At 43.8% G+C, this 20339-nt stretch overlaps 1 protein-coding gene across 4 annotated transcripts in view; it reads right to left on the bottom strand.

The window, feature by feature from the left end:
- The window catches only part of SCN8A (sodium voltage-gated channel alpha subunit 8), a 173901-nt gene that overhangs the window by 21542 nt on the left and 132020 nt on the right, over positions 1-20339 (bottom strand). For all 4 annotated transcript variants that reach the window (XM_038577714.1, XM_038577713.1, XM_038577712.1 and 1 more), the window contains 6 exons: positions 14537-14710; positions 11697-12053; positions 7556-8026; positions 6906-7023; positions 6225-6379; positions 2637-2810 (listed from right to left, as the gene is read on the bottom strand). In XM_038577714.1, coding sequence (XP_038433642.1) covers positions 2637-2810; positions 6225-6379; positions 6906-7023; positions 7556-8026; positions 11697-12053; positions 14537-14710 — 1449 coding nt within the window. The remainder of the gene's footprint in view (positions 1-2636; positions 2811-6224; positions 6380-6905; positions 7024-7555; positions 8027-11696; positions 12054-14536; positions 14711-20339) is intronic.

The raw sequence follows: 20339 nt of genomic DNA, 5'->3' as shown, positions 1-20339 counted from the left end.
GTCTTTGTTTGGGAATTCACATGGCTTGTGACCAAAGAGAATTAAGTTGGAAGTTGTCCAGATTATCCATGTGATTGTAAAAAGTACTCTGAGCAGCTTTAGGGGGCAACACGGTGGAATGAGAGTCTAGTAGGGAAACAAACATGGTGATGATTAACAGATTCGGACATCTAGGTACTGGGGGATGGGATGGGAAGAAGAGAGTCAGAGATGGTGCTAAAGTAGGACCTAAAATTTACACCTGCTGGATGTTCTAGAATGTCAAAGGCACTAGACAAGCAAAAACTCTGATGGTTCTGGCTGTGCAGGTGTCACCTGAGCCTTGTTCTCCATTCACAACTCAGAAGTGGCCGACAGTGCAGCCATAGTCCGGCCCGGGGCTATCCCCACGTAGCGCACACTGCTTCAGACTGTGGTTATTTGTATATATGTCTCATCCTTTCAGGCCCTTGGAGAGAACTGTCTATGTCTTCTGCTCTCCTGCCAGGTGGCTTTGCTGTTGTGGGTGCTCAGGGACATCTGATAATAAACGCACTGTTGCGTCCAAGAGAAATCAGTAGATGGCAGGGTCCTGGGAGAGCCCTGTTCACAGAATGGTAGCTCACTACAAACAAGCCTAGAATCAGGCTGGGGTGGTCGGGCAAGCTGGTGTGAGTGCCTGAGAAGCTGGGCCATGCCTGCCTGCCCCTCGAGACTCCCTACAGCTTCTGGGACAACTCTACACAGTCAATAGTGCTTGATTTATTTTGTTGACTAATAACCGGCACTGAGGTTCTTAGGAACCACGGTCAGGTCTCGAGGCAATGTTAAGGCTGGGGCATTTGTGGATTACTGCTGGTTCCGTGTCTGCCTTAAACCTTTTATGTCTCTGCCACCTGGTATAAAGAGTGATAAAAAATGTTTGCTAAATAAATGGTGATGTGCAGGACTGTCAGTGCTCTTCTCAGCTTATTTGGGTACCAGGGGAAAGTGAGACACCTGATCAACATCCTTGAATTGTGGGCTGTCTCCCCCAGAGAGAAGAGAAATAGTGTTCAGGTAAGAGAGCAGGAGGCAAAGGTCATAGGGGGCGGGGGGAAGATTTGTTCTAAATCACAGCTTCCTGAGTGTGGGAGGGGATGTATCTGTCTGAGTTCTGGGAAGGTCCAGAAGATGGGGGGCTTCTAGGACTCCCCCAGGTGTTCAACCGGACTCCAGGTGGTCTTGTTCTACGGAAAGAGAGCTGGCCCAGCCACTTCAGTTCTCTGGGCCATATCTCAAGCCCATTCCTTAATTCTTAGAGCTCGAGCTTTCCATCAGCTCTTCTGTGGGAGGTAGAGCCTTTCTGCCAGAAGGTACTAGCAGTAGTTGCTTAAGGGAGTGCTGAAACCTCCTGCTGGGGCAGCATCTGTTTGGTTCACTTTATGGTAGAAGGTGACTTCCTCACCTCAGCTTCCTAAAGGCCTGATTTCTGAAAAGGGAATGCAAATGGGAGTAGAGTGACAGCTCCTGGAAGGAGTCATTAACCATGGAAGTTCCAGGCACTGTGTTGGAACAGGAACGCATTTATAGAGCAGAGATCACTGGTGCGCGGTGCTGGACTCTCTCTGTTAGAGAAGGAGGCCTCCGTGCTGCTCTGTTCTGGATCCCAGAGGCACTCTCTAGGTAGTTTATTATACAGCTGAGGACACCTATATTCTAAATGTACCCTCCTAGCCTCCAAACAATCCATTTGCCTGGCACTTAGCCCTCAGCAGGAAGTGAATTCTCCGCGGCCCCAATCCTGAAATTCCCATTCACCCTTTCTTTCACATGCTGATTTGGCTGGGAAGAAAAGAACTTTAGCGATTACACAGAATAAGAAGCATTCATCACAGTGAGGAAAGCCAAGGGGGAACAAGGGCTGGGGGGGTGAGAAACAGTCACAGATGAGGCAGCTTCCACCCTGAAAAATAACACAGGAGGTCATGGCCACCAAGCCTTGCAGATGATCAGAGGCTACCACGCCTTGGAGATGGTCTTGGAACCTGGAGGGAAAAAGGATTCTCTTCAGTTTAATCACCATTGTGGAAATGGCAATGGGTGGGAGGGAGGGGGGGAGGGAGGGAGTTAATTGGTGTGAACTCCATCTCTTCTGGATAGACTAACTTGTTCAGAGGAGTCTGGTATGAAGCCTTGAGTTGACGGAAATGTTTATAGGAACCGTCAGCAGAGACAGCCTACCAAGATCCCCCCCCCCCCCCCCCGCCACCTAAACCCCCAGCAGCCCCCACCTCATCCTCACCCCTCTCCTGGCACCCGCAAGTGGACATCCTGCTGGTGTGGGGCAAGAACCTTCTCGTTCCCAGCCTAATCATTACAAGGGGGGTTGGCACTTGGAAGTGATGCCACTTCCCATTCCTAATCTCTGACTCTTGTAAGCCAAAGCACCAGAGCAAAGAGCTGGTTGGTCAGTCCCTGGATCACACATAGGGACTTCAGAGCTCCCTCTCCCAAGGTTAAGATCTGAGTGCTCCGACAGGGACTTTACCCGAACCCACGTCTACATCTTGTCCGACACCCTGAGCTCCCAGGCAACTCTGGCCGTCAGAGGAAGGAACATCCCTGCTTTTGTTTTCCTACTAGAAGGTGTGGAAAGTAAAAAGCAGGACACGTACAGCCACAATGAGGAAGTCCAGCCAGCACCAGGCATTGGTGAAGAACTTGACGAAGCCATAGGCTGTCCACTTGAGCAACATCTCCAGGATGAAGATGTAGGTGAAGACTTTGTCAGCGTATTCCAGGATGGTGCGAATGGTCTTTCTCTGCTCAATGTAGATGTCCTCGAAGGCCTGAAAGAGAAGCAGCAGCTGCCCAGTGTGCCCGAAGGAAGGCAAACAGCACTGGAAGCCCCCCACCCCTTGGCAGCGACTCCCCTTGTGGCTGGCCTTTCCTCGGCTCCCTGTCTCTTTCACCCCAGTCCCCTGTCACATGTGGCTTCTTAAAAACCGTTTTATTGGGCTATAATCCACACACCATACGATTCAGCTATTTAAAGTGTACAGTTTGAAAGCTTTCAGTACCTTCAGAATTGTGCACCCATCACACAATCAAGTTTAGAATATCTTCATCCACCCCAAAAAGACACCCCACACCTACCTGCCACCCTCTAACCTCCCAGTCTCCCTCGAGTCCCAGGCAACCACGATGCTCCTTTCTCTCTTCAGATCTGCCCATTCCACACATTTCATGTGAATGGAATCCTACAACGTGGAATCCTACAACCATGTCTTGGTGACCACCCGTGGTCCACCCGTGGTGCAGCATGTGTGAGTGCTGTATTTCTCTTGACCGATGACCACTACTCCGACGTATGGCTGTACCAATCTGTTCACCACTGACGGGCATTTGTGTGTCTACTTTCTGGCGGTTGTGACTAGCGCTGCTTTGAACCTTCATGCACAATCTTCTATGTGGACATGTCTTCACGTCTCTAGGGAATAATACCTAGGAGTGGAACTGCCAGCTCACACGGTAACTGTAGGTTCAGTTTCTGAGGTACCACCAAAGAGCTCTCCCCAGACGCAGCACCACCTTACGCTTCCCCGGGCCGTGTATGAGGGCCCCAGCTCCCGTGTGTCCTTGCCAACACTCGATATGCTTATACGACAAAATCTTTTCTCCCTTCAGCCTGATGCCACAGATACAGGGGGAGGATCATAGGGCTGGGAGAAGCTCAGGTGAAGAAAATCTTAGCACGGCTTTCTCTCTCTGGAATTCCTGAATGGGGTGATGGGGTGATTCCCTAACATGAAGGTGTACGTGGGGTGGTGGGCTGCGGGGGGAGAGGGGGCAGTCCTGCATGTGAGAAAAGTGCAGGTGGAACAGAAGTCCTGTGTCTGGTAATGGGAGGTTCTGTTCTGGACAGTGCCGGAAGGAAGGACTGAATTGGGCTGCCTGCAGATACGTTTCCAACATGGAGCCACATGGACATCAGATACTCCAGTTCCATCACTGAGCAGCAGGGGCAGAGGTCATGGGTCCCCAGTGCTTCTCAGGGTCTTCGTATCAATAAACCCCTGCTGCTCAGTGAAAAACTCAACAGCTTCCAGGTCAAGTTTCCCATTACCACTACCCAGTATGTGCAAGATGCCCAAGGCTGAGCTTCCTGTCACTGGTGGCTCTATGCCCTCCCTCTGCAGTCCCATCATAATCCTATTCTTGCATTCTCTCAGACATTTGAGATGTGGCTTCGCTTTGCTATTCTTTTTTTTTTTTTTTTTTTTTTTTTTTTTTAGATTTTATTTATTTATTCATGAGAGACAGAGAGAGAGAGGCAGAGACACAGGCAGAGGAAGAAAGCAGGCTCCATGCAAGGAGCCTGCACGGGACTTGATCCTGGGCATCTGGAATCAGGCCCTGAGCCAAAGGCAGATGCTCAACCGCTGAGCCCCCCAGGTGGCCCCTCCCCCCCCCCCTTTTTTTTTTTGAGAGAAAGAGTGAGAGAGCAAGGGGTGGGGGTGGGACAGAGGGAGAGAGAATCTCAAGCAGACTCCCCACTGAGCCCAGCACAGGGCTTGATTCCACAACCCTGAGATCATGGCCTGAGCCGAAATCAAGAACCGGGCGCTAAACCAACTGAGCCACCCAGACACCCCTTCACTTTGCTATTAAGTCTCATGCCTACTCACTGCACAGTCTTCATCTACCGAGCCAAGTACCCCTTGTTTTATTCATCTACAATAAAGAAAAATTGTCAAAGGTGAGCAGTACATAAAGTACAAAACTTCTGTTTCACTGCTGCTTTTACTTTTTGTGGAGATGAGAAAGAGCCAGAGGATGAGGCAGGTTCTCTTAATTTTAGGTATCTGTTTACTAGATTGGAGGAACAGAGATGACAACAGTCCCAAGACACCTTTCTCCCATCACTGGCCCGCATCCAGCCGTCCCTTCTCTCACAGGCAGGGGCTCTGCTGTCATCTCGGGGGCCCGCCCAGCACCTCAGCGAGCACTGCGTGAATGCCTGTGGAGGCAATCAATGCCCAGGGCAGGAGGGCAGTGCGACTCCCCTTCACCCAGATGCAGGCCACCAAGCCATCCCTTCAGCCTCCAGCACCTGTCCTGCCGCATTCCTGCACAATCCCCCCTGGTCCCTCACTTCCCAAGGGCTCTGCTTTGCCACCGACTGCCTCCATTTCGGCTTCTCTTATTCTCCTACCTCATGAGTCAGCGAAACTTTTCAAGTCACTGTCGGGATCTTTAACACTAAATTTGGGGCTTCTCTCTGCTATTTTCTACATCCAGATTAGGCTTTCGTTCCATCCCTACATGAACGTGCCTGCCTTCTTCTTTAAAATCATTTCAAAATTCTGCATTCTGGGGCACCTGGGTGGCTCAGCGGTTGAGTGTCTGCCTTTGGCTCAGGAAGCCCGGGATCGAGTCCCACGTCGGGCTCCCTGCATGGAGCCTGCTTCTCCCTCTGCCTGTGTCTCTCTCTCTCTCTCATGAATAAAAATCTTAAAAAAAAAAATTCTGCATTCTTCATTCTTCTTTCCCTTAACTCAAAGGAAATGTGCAGCATCTCTAAGTCCCTCCTATCCTCAATCTATCCAACTGGGGCTCTCTCACACCTGACCCTGTCCAGGTCTCCTCAGTTATAAGCCAGCTAAAATGAAAGCAAATGCCCCGCTAGTTAGTTCCAGCAGGGGAGGAGCTCGTGTGTTCAGTGCCCCATGTGCCTCACCGGTTAACAAGAAGCACTTACTCCCATGTGAACACCAGAGACCTGGTTCTTTAAGTATTTGCTAATGCCATGGGCTCTCCAGACTAGTTAGGGTGTGAGGGGAGGTGGGGTCAAGGAACCCAACCTCCTTCCTATCTGGAGCAACTGAAAAGTAAAGAACAAGGTATCTGGGGTATTAGGTGAGAAAGGAAAGTTCATCTTAGGAAGTTGCTTAGAATGGGGCAAACTAAGCAGTGAAGATACTTGGTAATTAATTTGTGCTCTCACCCTGATAGAAGGGGGGGTCTTAGATGTGAAAGAACTTACTCAGCCTGAGTAAAGAAGATCAAGATGTGGAAAAGTGGATTCTAATCCTAAAGGCTCAAAACAGCAGCCCAAAGCACTTTGGCTGACCGTTGGCCTTGGGGCCACAGCCATCTGGGCTCTCAGAGAAACTGGGCTTGGGCCTCATCTGGTCTTTCCCACTGGTTCAAAGCCTTCCCCAGCCCAGCCCAGCCCTCCCTGTCCTCTCCCCTGGACTCACCAGGGCACCACTGCTGAGCAGAATCATGAAAATGATGAAGGTCTCAAACCAATTGTGCTCCACGATGAGGAAGCAGGTCTTCCTCAGGATCCACCAAGACTTGCCTAGCCCTTCTTCGATGTTGACCTGGCAGCACTTGAATCGCTGGACACAACCTGGCACCAGCGGGAGAGGCAGGTCAGACCGTGGGAGCGTGCCCCGCCCAGACCTGCCCTCTCCTCGGTCTCCCAGGCCCCACCAGGTGCTGCCCCACCACACAGCTGGGAGTACAGTGGCTGAATCAGAATGTCTGATTCACACATGGAGGGTGGCAGGGCTGGGGCTAGGCTGCAAGGCTACCAGGGCAAGGCCCTCTGGAGTTGGGAAGATGTCCTATAAAGAAGCAGTGAGAGGGAGGAGAAAAGGGTGGTCAGGAGGCAGACACAGCCACGAGAGAACAGGCCTTTCTAATGGAAGTTTCTGGGCTGATGCCAAGAGAAAATGGACAAAGAAATATTTGAGAATAGAAACTTGGTATGAACCAAATAAGGGAAACATATGAACTTCCCTAAATGATGAGGTGGGAATAAAGTTCTTGAAGATGGCCACGGAGCCCCCACCCTCACCCAACCACTGACCCTGGCGGAAATCTGTGAGGACTGCAAGTGTCACATGCCCACCCCTGTCCTTTCCCCCTTTCACCTTCTGTGAAGCAGGCATCTGGATCCAAGTATTCCTCGGGCTGTTCCACCGGGACTTCTTCTACTTCGGGTTTGATGTCGATGGTGCTTCCTTCAGAGGAGCTAGTATCATCCAGTTTCTAGATTCACAAAGAAAAGGGAGCTCAACCAACTCTGCAGCAAACTTCCACTCTACACTGACTGCTCTACCTCGGGCACAGGTGATGGGTCAGATGTAACTCTTTGCAATTCTTTTACAGACTCATCGTCATCCCGTTCCGGAGGGCCAAACAATTACCAGAGGGCCCTCAAAACTTCTTCCAGTACTGGGAGAACACATTAAAGTCTGTTCACAGTGAGTGATCCACCCTAAACAAAATGTGGCTCAGTGCTCCAGCTCAGCCAGATTAATGTCAGGGAAGTCCTTGAGCGTTCTGCTCCAGCCTCTGAGATGATCCAGCAGCAATGGACATAGGTCTAGGAATATCTCAGGATACTAGGTCACCTAAGGAAGGTCTAGAATGACAGAGAGTATTAGGGTTGGTTCTCAAACCTAGCTGGCTATTCCATAATCTCCCTACCAACCCCATAACTGAACCAGTCCCTGGAGGTGACAGGGCCCCTTTTTGTCCCCACACAGAATCACAGTTGAGTTTTAGACTGGGGCCTTACATCTTTGCTGCCTTCAGGATCCGACTCGCTGCTAACATCCTCTGTGTTAAGATTCTCAAAATCAGACTCGCCTACAGCAATGGGCACCCGCACGGTCAAGTTGGGATTGTTGATGAAGGACATGTGGTCCTCATCAATGATATACTTCTCCACGCTGCTGCCAATGCCACTGGTTGTGCCATTGCCATTCTTCTGGAAGTCACCATTCCGGTGGATGTCTGCACCAGTGTGGTTGGCGATACAGTTGGCCTTCTTTTCATATAGCTCATCCAGAGGCTTCACTTCATCGGCCTCACGCTGCTTCAAGTGAGCCTGCATGAAGGCGTGCACTTTCAGTTTGGCCCAAGCCACCCCCTTCTTGATCCGGATTACTGAAATTTGAAGGTTGTTCATTTCCCCATCATCGTCTGTTGCTGCCAGATTGTCTGCGCTGAAGGAGCTTAGGAGCAAGGCCAGAAACAGGTTCAGCACCTGTACCAGTGGCAGTAGGAGAAAGGAGAGTGAATGTTGACAGTATTAGGGAAAGTCATGCACTAAACTAGGGTTAAAACTTGAAAATCCACAGACTTATGTGACAGGCACAATAGTTTCTACTATGTTTGGTTTGACCCACTCAGTGTTTTAAATGCTCATGTCACTAAGTGGACATTAAAACATTTTTTATTGAAGTGTATAATTAACATATAGCGTTAGTTTCAGGTGTACAATATTCAACAACTCTACACATTAGTTCTCACCACAATAAGTGTACTGTTAATCCTCTATTTCACCTCACCCTCCTCTGGTAACCACCAGTTTGTTCTCTGAATTTAAGAGTCTGGGTTTTTGTTTTGTCTGTTCATTTGTTTTGTTCCTAAATTCCACATATGAGTGAAATCATATTTGTCTCCCTCTGACTTATTTCACTTAGCATTATACCCTCTAGCTCCATCCATGTTGTTGCAAATGGCAAGATTTCAATCTTTTTTTATGGCCCAGTAATATTCCATTTATACAGATACCCCATCTCTTAATCTATGGGTGGATACTTGGGGTGGTTCCATATCTTGGCTATTGCAAATACTGCTGCAATAAACATAGAGGTGCATGTATCTTTTCTAATTAGTGTTTTTGTTTTCTTTGGGTATATACACAGTGGTAGAATTACTGGATCATATGGTAGGTCTATTTTTAGTTATCTTTTTTTTTTAAGAATTTATTTATTTATTCATGAGAGACATGACAAAGAGGCAGAGACACAGGCAGAGGGAGAAGCAGGGAGCCTGATGCAGGACTCGATCCCAGGACCCTGGGATCATGACCTGAGCCAAAGACAGATGCTCAACCACTGAGCCATCCAGGTGCTGCTCTATTTTTAATTTTCTGAGGAACCTCGATACTCTTTTCTACCAAGTGGGCAGTTTGTTTGGTTTTGGTTGTGATACAAGTTTATAGCACCTCTTTTCTTGGTTCTCTTATAGTTTTACATACATATATATGTACTCCCAAATATATTACTTTTCTTATAATAAGAAAAAGCAAAAACTATCCATTTTGGGAGAAAATTCCCCCTAATGAGGAAAAAAAATGGACACGGCTTATTGGGAGGATCGAAGAGGGTACAGATTCCATGTATTCACAAGCAGTGGGTGTCTTGGAGAACCCACATTAGAAAAACTAGGCTTGGAGAACCACATTTTCCTAACAAATCAAGAAAGTAGAACTGAAATATAGTTCATGTTATCCTAAGAACTAGCTTCCTTTGTTTTCTTAACATTTATCAAAATAAAATAGTTTGACCAGTGATGGTGACTTCTATGTTCTGTTTAATATCTAACTGTCTAATCATCGATGCAAGCTTTATTTGTTTTAATATCCTATTTTACCACATTGGACATTAAGATTAATTAATTTATTTTTATTAAGGCTTACTTTAAAAATTGGGAGTTGTTCACTTCTTGATTTACACCTGCCCTTACGGCCCGGCCCTTACTTTGTCTCACTTCTGAAGAGTAAGCAATACATTTTAGGTGGAGATGTTAGTATGTGTAGAGTGAGAGGGATGGAAATGACAAATGAACTATATATATGCAAATTATTTGGGCCATTTGTAGAATTACAAAGGAATATGGTTGGTAAAATGGGGGTGAGTTGAGGGAGCTTTGAAGGCCAGGCTGAGGGATTTGAATTTTATTTAATTGGATCTACTACTGGTCTTTGAGTAAAGAATAACAGATGACAGAGATCTGAGAAAATTATTTCTATCAGCTATATATGCTAGAGTTGTTAGTTGCATGAGTTAACAGGGGTCTGAATTAGGCTACTGTAATCTCAAGCCTTAGAATGCATGAAAATCTCCTGGGGTGGGATGTATGAAAAAATACATACTTCCTTGGCCTCACCTTTAAGATTCTGATTCAGTAGATCTGGTATAGGGCCTGGAACTCAGCCTTTTTTTAACATGTGAAATTTGGGTAGCTGTGATCTTCAGACCACACTTTTAGAAATACTGGATTGGGGGGGGGGTGCATGGGTGGCTCAGTGGTTGAGCGTCTGCCTCCAGCTCAGAGTGTGATCCCAGGTCCGGGGATCGAGTCTCACATCGGGCTCCCTGCATGGAGCCTGCTTCTCCCTCTGCCTGTGTCTCTGCCTCTCTCTGTGTCTCTCATAAATAAACAAATAAAATCTAAAAAAAAAAAAATACTGGATGGATTATAGATATGGAAAGGACGGGGCAGATCTTATAAATACTACAAAAAAGATGTATGAAAGGGACCAGATAATTTAGTGGGAAGGGAAAGAAGAGAGTCAGAAGAGACTTATAGTCACAGATTCCTAGAGACTAGGTGGGCAGAAAGACTGAACCTGGAAAAGTGTCATCCAAAGCAGAAATAATACTGCATTTTGTCATGTGCTCAGGTTGTCTGTAGAGAGTCAGGGGGAGAGGATGCAGAGACAAGTGATAAGAAGGGAATAGAGAAAGGGGTATGAGGTCAGGGCTGGGAAATGTGGATCCCACTATGCACCGGGAGGCAATAGCTGCATTCACTGAGGAAGTGGGAAGTGGGAAGGCGAGCGGGAGTAGGACTGCGGGAAGGGGGGTCAGGAATGGAGAAAGGGAGGGATTACAGAAAACATCAGTGTCTATTTTTATAGATCATAAAAAGAACAGCTGGTTCAGAGGCTGGTGAGCAGGAGCCCTCTCCTGGCATGCTTCTCTACAGCACAAAAAGGAGACTTGCTCTGGATGATCTGACAAGGGGTCACACTGGGTTTCCTTCTTCTAGCGCCCCCTGCTCTAGACTTGTGCCTCATCTGAAAAATAAGGACTTAAATTCTAGTGTGCATGTCAAACACCTGGAGACTCCTGCTAAAAATGCAGATTCTGATTCAGTAGTTCTGGGGAGGGGCCTAAGATTCTGCATTTCTAACGTACTCTAAAGTGATCTCACTATTGCTAGTCCTCTGACCACACTTTGAGAAACACGGTGTCAAAATTTCTGTTGGTGAATATTCTATATACAGAGGCAGAAGACCGTAGAAAGACAGATTAAAGCAAAAAAAGTGATTTGCCATTTATACAAGTTAGATAAAACCCTCTAATGGTTTAAATCATTGGTTCTCAATGGAGGGCAGTTTTGCCTCCTAGGGGACAGCTGGCAATGTCTGGAAACATTCTGGGTTGTCATAACAGGGTGGGGGGGTGTTACTGGCCAGTAAACAGTAGAGGCCAGGGTTGCTGCTAAACATCCTACGACACAAAGGACAATCCTACAACAAAGAATTACCTAACCCAAAACGTCAACAGTGTCAAGGTTGAGAAATTCTAATTTAAATGAAGGAAACCTCTATAGTAGAAAAAGCATAGATTTTGTGGTCCAGAATCTAAAATAAGCCCATTTCCCTGACTTCAGGAAAATCATTTAACTTTGCTGAGTTTTGTTACCATACTATGAAAAAAGGTTGACAGTGGGGTTTATGACTCAGCAGGTCTCTGTAAAGAGAGTCTCCTTTCCTTCATTTGTACCTTAGGGTTCTTAAACCAAGAAAGAATAAAAACTAGCACAGACATGAAGTTAGTAAGACCATGCCCACTGGGCTTCTGGGTCAAGGGTAAGATGTTCTGGGCAAAGACTGAAAAATTCTACAAGTTAGTACTAACCACCAAGTTGCCAATAACCATGACCATCATGAAGACAATGAGGCACATGGCCTGGCCTGCCACCTCCATGCAGTCCCACATGGTCTCGATCCACTCCCCACACAACACTCGAAAGACAATGAGGAAGGAATGGAAAAAGTCATTCATGTGCCAGCGAGGGAGTTCACAGTCCTGGTTGATTTTGCAGACACATTCTTTGTAGCTTTTTCCAAAGAGTTGCATCCCCACCACAGCAAAGATGAAGACAATAATGGCCAGCACCAGGGTCAGGTTGCCCAAGGCACCCACTGAATTTCCAATAATCTTGATCAGCATGTTCAGGGTGGGCCAAGATTTGGCCAATTTGAAGACTCGGAGCTAAGGGGAAAAAAATCAAAACAAAAATCAAATGATACTCAATCCATTTTCTTACCATACAGCTAAAATACAAACATATAAAATTAGCGAGATCAAGCTAAATTTATTGAGCATTGTTGGGAAGTTCCCAGGACTTTTAACTATCTTAGATTAAAATGAGAGAATGTGAGGCATAGACAGGGAAAATGGATTAATTCCACAGTAAGTGAAAGACTTACATTAGGAACCAAGAATACTGCCTCTAGGCCCTTATATTAGTCCCTGGTTCAATCCACTTTTTATTTTTTAATTTTAATTTTTTAAAGTAGGTTCTATGCCCAGCACAAAGCCCAGTGGGAGGTTTGAACTCACAACCCTGAGATCGAGACCCGAACTGAGATCAATAGTTGGACACTTAACCAACTAGGCCACGCAGGCACCCCTCAATCCACTTTTTAAGAACCTATACATGAATATATCCTTTTGCTATTGATTTTCCCTTGACTTCTCAAGGAACATTATCAAGGAAAATGTGAGCTGTAGTGAAGCAAAAGATCAGGATCGTAAGGACAGTGAAAAATAAGTCATCTGTTTCCTTAAAAAAACATGCATTTAAAAATTCTAAGTATCTCTCCTTTTGCTTGCCAATAAATATTCAATAGCTGATAGGAAATGTTGGGATATGCTTGGAGTAATTTGGAGGAGAAGCACAATGCCTTAGCAGAAGCAGTTCCACATATATCAAACATCTTATGAAAAGGGCCTATAATGATATTAATTCAGAGGACAGAACTTCTGTTACCTGCAATCATGAAATTTCTATATTCTGTAATAAATGATTTACAAAGTCTTATCTAATATTGAGAATTATAATGTATAAAGCCCATGATGAAATGATAAAAATGAGATCATCTTCAGACGTCATAAGTTAATAACTAACACATGATATAAAAGGAATTCTGGTAGAATGGCAACAGCATGGATTGGAACATTCTTTTCCTGTTGAAAGTCTGAATCTTATCTGAGAGTTCAAGATTTACCAGGTGTTTCTCTGTGTGAATATCTGGATCATTTATATTTTTCCTTCTCTGATTGGCTTTTTAGTTATTAGGAATACTACTGCTAGGGCTTCTACCTCTTAGTCCTTCATCTCATCTTCCAGATAACAAGAATGATTTTTTTTTTTTTTAAAGGGAGTGTTTAATTTTTTTTTTAATTTTTATTTATTTATGATAGTCACAGAGAGAGAGAGAGGCGCAGAGACACAGGCAGAGGGAGAAGCAGGCTCCATGCACCGGGAGCCCGACATGGGATTCGATCCCGGGTCTCCAGGATCGCGCCCTGGGCCAAAGGCAGGCGCCAAACCGCTGCGCCACCCAGGGATCCCCAAGAATGATTTTCAAAAAGTCTACTATGGGCTAGATCCTAAGATCCAACCAAAGACTAGTAAGCAGAGGTTCAAGAAACTTGACAGATGTTACTTGTGACTTGGACTGAGCAAGACCTCTATTGTAGAAATAGTTCCATTCTATTCCAATTCTCTTTCAATATGCTGAATATTCTGATGAAAAAACCTAAAACCCTTTCAGTTACAAGTGCTTAGGTATTTTTCCCAATAGGGAGAGAAAAACCTAGGCCAGTTCTGATGCTCTGAGTGGATACCCTGGAAGTAACTCAGCTTCTCAAGGGACTTAAACAGGTCATTGCTTATGCTTATGTTTATGGGAAGCTATTTTGAGGATACCATTAACTATTCTTTCAGGGTCCCTGGGTGGCGCAGCGGTTTGGCGCCTGCCTTTGGCCCAGGGCACGATCCTGGAGACCCGGGATCGAATCCCACGTCGGGCACCCGGTGCATGGAGCCTGCTTCTCCCTCTGCCTATGTCTCTGCCTCTCTCTCTCTCTCTGTGTGACTATCATGAATAAAAAAAACAAAAAAACAAAAAAAAAACAACTATTCTTTCAAAGTCATTTTTAGTAATTTTAACATTAACTTCTTCAAATATATTACAAAATCTTTCTCAGCTAATGTTATGGGAAAAAGTCAATGTTCAAAAATTAATTTCATTATAATTTTTTAAAGTATTATTTTATTCCCATTTTCTGGGAGGGGTCACCATGATGGAAGAAATGAGAGACATCTTTGAACAAGGAGAAATTACTGCCATTTCAAGGACATGTCCAGATAAAGAAACAGATTTACTAGCAAATTCATTAGACCTCAGAATAACCCTTAGGAATCCTTCTTTTTCATCTTTTAGGTTAACTATTATTTTCTGAGGAACTTCCTAAAAACGACTTCTGTTTGCTGATTAATATTAAAAACGAACTTCTATATTAGGAACTTAGCAGAAAAATTGCCAAGATTTTACTATCTAATCACCAACAGGAATCATGAGAATATAGTTAGGGATTTTTTTAAATCATCAAATTAACTAATGCAAAACTTTTTTAGTAGCTGCAAGATAGGAAATGTAAAAAGAAATTGGAGAAATATGGAATACCAATCGGAAAGATCGCAGCACCGAAAGCCCCTCCACGTCTGCTAGACCCAGTTCCATTAAACTGAGGGAGACAATAAATCCGTCAAAAATGTTCCAACCTTCTTGGAAATAATAGTAGGGATCCATGGCTATGAGCTTCAGGAACATTTCCGCTGTGAAAATTCCAGTGAAAACCTAAAGAGGGGAAGGCAGGGGGTAAGGAAAAGAAATAATAGAAAGAGAATATCTTTATTATTATCTTTGAATACCACATGTCCAAGAAGCATCAACAGCTAGTCCGGTTAAATTGTACATCTGAAGACATCAGCACTTAGATGTCCCATGACTACTCCACATGAGGCAAGAGATTCTTGTTTTCCTTTTGAATCAAGTATTCAGTTCCAATATTCTCATCTTTGTTGCCAGAATTACCTAATTCACGTTGTTCAAGAGTACATTTAAAAAACTATTTTAAGCATAGGAAGACCACACAGTGGCTCCTTCTAAAGGGTCAGCAGTCACTTTGAATGTTTATGTTTGGGATGTTTGCCTAGAAAAACAACCTACTCATTGAATTATATTTTAAAAATATAGCATTATTCCTGATTTGATATTACGTGCCTTATCAAAGCTTGACATATGCTTCAGAGTTTCTCATTTTAAATTGTAAAACCAACAAACAGAACACTCCTAGAAGCATGCAAATACAGGAAAAAAAAGTATAGTTTCATCATTTTGCATACAACCATCATTTTTATGTACTTTCTGTTTTTTTTTCAAATGCACATATCTTTTGACAGTTGTGAAATCATAGAGTACACAGTATCTTGGGTCTTATTTTTTACTTATATAACTCAGTCCACGTTGCTATATAGTCTTCTTAATTCCCATTTATATCACTTATATAAAATTCTACTGAGTATGTCCTCCAAGAATTTTCTTTCCTTTTTTCTAAGATTTTATTTAATTTAGAGAGAGAGTGCAGGGGGAGGGGCCAAGGGAGAGGAAGAAAGAATCCTTACTCCCCACTGAGCAAGAAGTCTGACAAGATGTGGGGCTTGATCCTAGGACCCTGAGATCATGACCTGAGCTGAAATCAAGAGCTGGCCACTTAACTGACTGAGCCATTTAGGCACCCGCTCAAAGAATTTGCTTATTGTTGGAGATGTTGGTGCTTCCTTTTGATTTTTTCAATATGATAATCAATGATGTAATAACTATTTTAAGGTTTGGACCTCATTGGCTATGCGAATGACTTCTTCCCTGTGTTACAGGACTCCCACTTTTCTACCTTTCAGAGCACCCTGTGTTTCTTAATGCCTTCTGTATCCCTCAGGATAACATAATGTGTAGTAAGAAAGTAAAATCCCACAAATGCCAGTTTCAACAAGACCAATACCTTCATTGTAGGCTAACCACACACCATCAGACTCTTATTGAATATTCTGATTTTAGAGGACTGATATGTAATAGGTTTTAAACTCATAATAAATCACTGCCTGCAACTACCTGGTTACCAAGTTTACAAAGGAAGGATTTTAAGAAAAACTTTGAAGATACGGTCTGAGGACAGAATTGGAAATAGTGAAAAATACTTAGACTACAGACACTGTTTTGAAACAGACTCAATGAATGTATAGCAATGACAAAACAGAATGGCATGATGGAAATGAAAATGGCTACGTGGGCTGTAAGGTTTTGTGTCCATATACTTTTCCATGGCTCCCCATTTTTTTTCTAAACTGAAGATGCAGTATTCTAGAAGTGAAAGAAAATATTCTCTAGAGAGGTCCAGTTAAGCAAAATCAAAGTTCAGGGTACACACTAAGCATCTACAGATGGAACGTAGCTGTAAGTGAGGGCAGCTAATCAATTTCCCCACAGACATTTTACCCTCAGCATAAACCCATGGAAGGTTTCTCTATACAGAAATGTTAGTCTGCTTACTGCACACTAAGTAGAGACTGTCTACTTTTGGTTGCTGTCCCACTGTTTCTGGTGAACACACAGGAAATGCTCAGTAATAAGCCCTGGCTAACTGATCACAGAATATTTATACTGTGGGAACTCTGGTTCCTAAGATAAAATCAACAATGACACAGTTACTGTTGCCTTTCAATAGGATGAATGGCACCCAGATGCCTGACAGAAATGCCCATGACAGAGGTCAGCAACCATGTTATTTCAACATATAGTGATTGCCACCAGTTGGGGTTTGTTGGTATGAAAGAGTAACTTTTTTATAAATGGAAAAGAGCAGACGTAAGGCTATTCCTATGATGCCATTCTAATTTGCACTGTGGTATGCTTCTTGAGAAGGAGAAAAAAGGAGAATTATAAGCAGCATGTCAATCGACGATCGTACATAAATGTCACTCTTGTGAGTGTCCTCAAATATTCCCCTAGGAACTTATTCCTAGGCTCTAGGAATGGCAGTTCTCAAAGAAAGTGGGACTGGGGTGTCAGGGCCTGAGAAGCGTGGGAAGAGGGTCTCTAGGAAGGACACTGATATGGATGCTGGGGGTCTAGAACAGGGAGCCAGATCTTGAACAGGGTGAGGAGGATAATCACTTTGCAAGAGGTAACGGTGGCTTTTTTATCAAATAAATACACTAAAGATAGCAGCAACCAGGTGTCTTTTTGTCAGAGGAGTTACAACTATAGAAAGGAAGAAATCAGAATGAATCTGGTAATGTGGGACTAGAATAAACAGCCAGCCCCATGCTGAGAGGGTCCAGTCATGTACACTGATTGCTCCAACAGATCTTGACTTCTAAATATCATTTTTCACTACAACAACCAGGGCTCCTTGAGAAATGGCTGATCCAGGCCTGAGATGGGAAAAATATAAAATTAGCTTGGAATAGTCTGTAACATCAGAAAAAAAAAAAAAAGAAGTAATGAGGATATGTTGATAGGACACAGAAAATAGCTTGAAGGAAATCCCAGTGGCCAAATCAGGAATGTTTAAACATTTAAATAAATGATGACAATGGATTATAACCCACTAGATAAAACTGAAAGCCATGAGTCTACGTTGATATAAATAATCAAAAGTTAAATGAAGAACAGTAAATTTGGACCATTTCAAAACATCTTCACAAACACTAATTATAAATGGAAAAGAATAACTTTACAGGGGAGAAGCCTGGAGATACCTCCTTTGTCAACTGACCAAGTGACCATCACTACAATGGGACAAACGGAAACCGTGCCACGTGGTAGGTGCAAGGGAAGACAACCTTGCTTGTGTGATACTCCTGCCAAATGTGTAAGCTGAGTCTAATCATGAGGAAGGACCAAACAAACTGAAATTGAAGAAGTTCTACAAAATAACTGGCTTGGAGTCTTCCCAAGTGTCAGGGTCAAAAAACCAATGAAAGACTGAAAAAGTCCGCCAAACTGAAGAAGACTGAAGACACAGGACAACCAAATGCAACAGGAGACTGGAATAGTCTTTTTGTTACATGTTCTTTTGCTACGAAGAACATGACTGGGATTTCTGGAAGAACCCAAAGGGGCCTGAGAATGAAGGGGCTGTGAGGCGCACGGGAATTTCCTGAGTCTGATGGCTGTATTATGGTTCAGCAGGACAGTGTACGTGTTCGTAAAACACATGTGAAAGGCTGAGGGGCTGTGTCAGCAACTTACTCTCCAAAAGAATGCTTTAGACTGTACTTGAAACCTTTCTCTAAGATTGGGGTTGCTTAAAAACAACAACAACAACAACAACAACAAAACACAACAAAACACCTTATAAACTCACAGTTGTGTTCAAATGGTTGCAAAAAAGGGAAGAAAAGAATCCTTACGTTTATCTCCTGAATAAAACAAAAGCTGTAGAAGTTACATAGCCTCCCTGGACTTCCATTTCCTCCATGGAACACGGGGAGTGGATAGAATTATCTTTAAGGTTCTTCCTCTTACTAACGTTTTTCCTGTGGGGAGGGTGGGAGAGGCAGGAGGGACCTTTGCTTTACAGAAAACTGTTCTCTTCTGCCATCAGAAACTTCCACCTTTACCTATGGACAAACACAGCTCACTTCACTGTCTGAGGAAGGCCTCAGGGTTCCAACCGTGAGACAAGGTTGTATCTCATTTCACAAGCTGGTCAATCTCACTCTTTTCCATCTTCCTTTTCTCAGGTTCAAAGACTCTCTCTAGATGTCCAAACCTTTGGGAGCTCCTCTCTGCTTAGAATGGATGCCGCCTGATTCATGAGTCATTTAATAAAGCCAATTAGATTTTTAAAAAAATGTCCAAGCCTTTGGAAATTCTTTTACTGAATTATACTAATATAGTTCCTATGATTTGTAGAGTATATTTCGCTATTCTAAAAGCTTATCTATAGGTTCTCATTTTATCCTCCCAACCTCTGGTGACATGGTGTTATCCTCATTTTATAGATGCAAATATTTGTGGTCAGAAAGGAGTGGCATATGTAACATTAGTACATTCAAAACAGAACTCTTGATTTTATTATTATTGTTTTTAAAGATTTTATTTATTTACTCATGAGAGACACAGAGAGAGAGGCAGAGACACAGGCAGAGGGAGAAGCAGGCTCCATGCAGGGAGCCCAACGTGGGACTCAATCCTGGGACTCCAGGATATTCACTAAACTGCTGAGCTACCCGGGCTGCCCAGACCTCTTGATTTTAAACTCCAAACCTGTTCTTTCCTCAGTCATCCTATTTCCTCCACAGCTACTAAACTTCCAAATCTAGGTACCAGTCTTATTTCTTCCCCTTCACACTCACCTCCAAACTACTGGCCAAAGTATCCTGAACCATTCACTATTTTCCATCCCCACTAATTGCAGGTTTATAATTCTTTACAGTCCCTTGAAAACTCTTGCCCCCAGAGTGCTTTTTCATTTTAGAACTGTTTTGGTTGGGTTGCTTCAGAAAGTCCTTGAACATTAATTGCTGACCTTCCCTCTCTCCTCTTTCTTCATGATGATACTGAGCAAAGTCTTCTCAATGCTCATAACTCTAACACTTCTAATCTAGGTGTGACCTTAAGTCTCTACAGATTTTTTCAGAAAGGGAAAAATAATGTTATCTGCTGGCCTGGTCTAAGGGCAATTCTGCTGGTGGTAGGTGAAAAGGCCTCTCAAAATTCCTTTGAAATCAAGGACTGATTCTGTAAAAAGCAAGTAAAAGTAAAGACTTTGAGAAAAACAAAACATCACAGGGAAAATACTACCACCATCGGCAAAATTATCAAGTCATACTTTTCATTACTCAACTCTTGGCTAATAAAATAAGCTTGTATCTATATCATTTTGTTGATTGGTTCAAAATGCTGCTTGATGGCCAACCTCCTGGTCATACAGTAAGCCCACTGTTAAGTACCCCCTCAGAGTCAGCAGATTTCCTGGACAGCCTATGAGGATGTCCTGTTTCAAGACGCCCATATCTCATCAGGTTGGGCATGAGGGCTTACATCGAAGCGGTGAGCCTGAAGTATGTCACTAACTCACTAACTCAGACATGGGGAGTGGAAAGATTATAGAATTATCTTGGATGTGTACAAGGGAATGTGACAAGCTGCAAGGACTAACCAGATAAAGCATCTCCTTTGCCACACGTGTTTTCATAATCAGAACTCAAAATATTATAACACTTTAATAGTATATTAGGACTTAATGTAAAAACTCTGTGTGTGAGAGAGATATGTGTATGTATGCATGTGTGTGTGTATGTGTGTGTAGAGAGAGGGAAACAGAGAATACCAGGCAGAGATCATATTCAAAAGGTAATGAACCATCAGATTTAACTTGCTTGGGACACCTGGGTGGCTCAGCAGTTGAGTGTCTGCC

Source organism: Canis lupus, chromosome 27, assembly GCF_011100685.1.
Source record: "Canis lupus familiaris isolate Mischka breed German Shepherd chromosome 27, alternate assembly UU_Cfam_GSD_1.0, whole genome shotgun sequence".
Lineage (NCBI taxonomy): Eukaryota > Metazoa > Chordata > Mammalia > Carnivora > Canidae > Canis > Canis lupus.
This window is presented reverse-complemented; position numbering and strand designations above follow the sequence as displayed.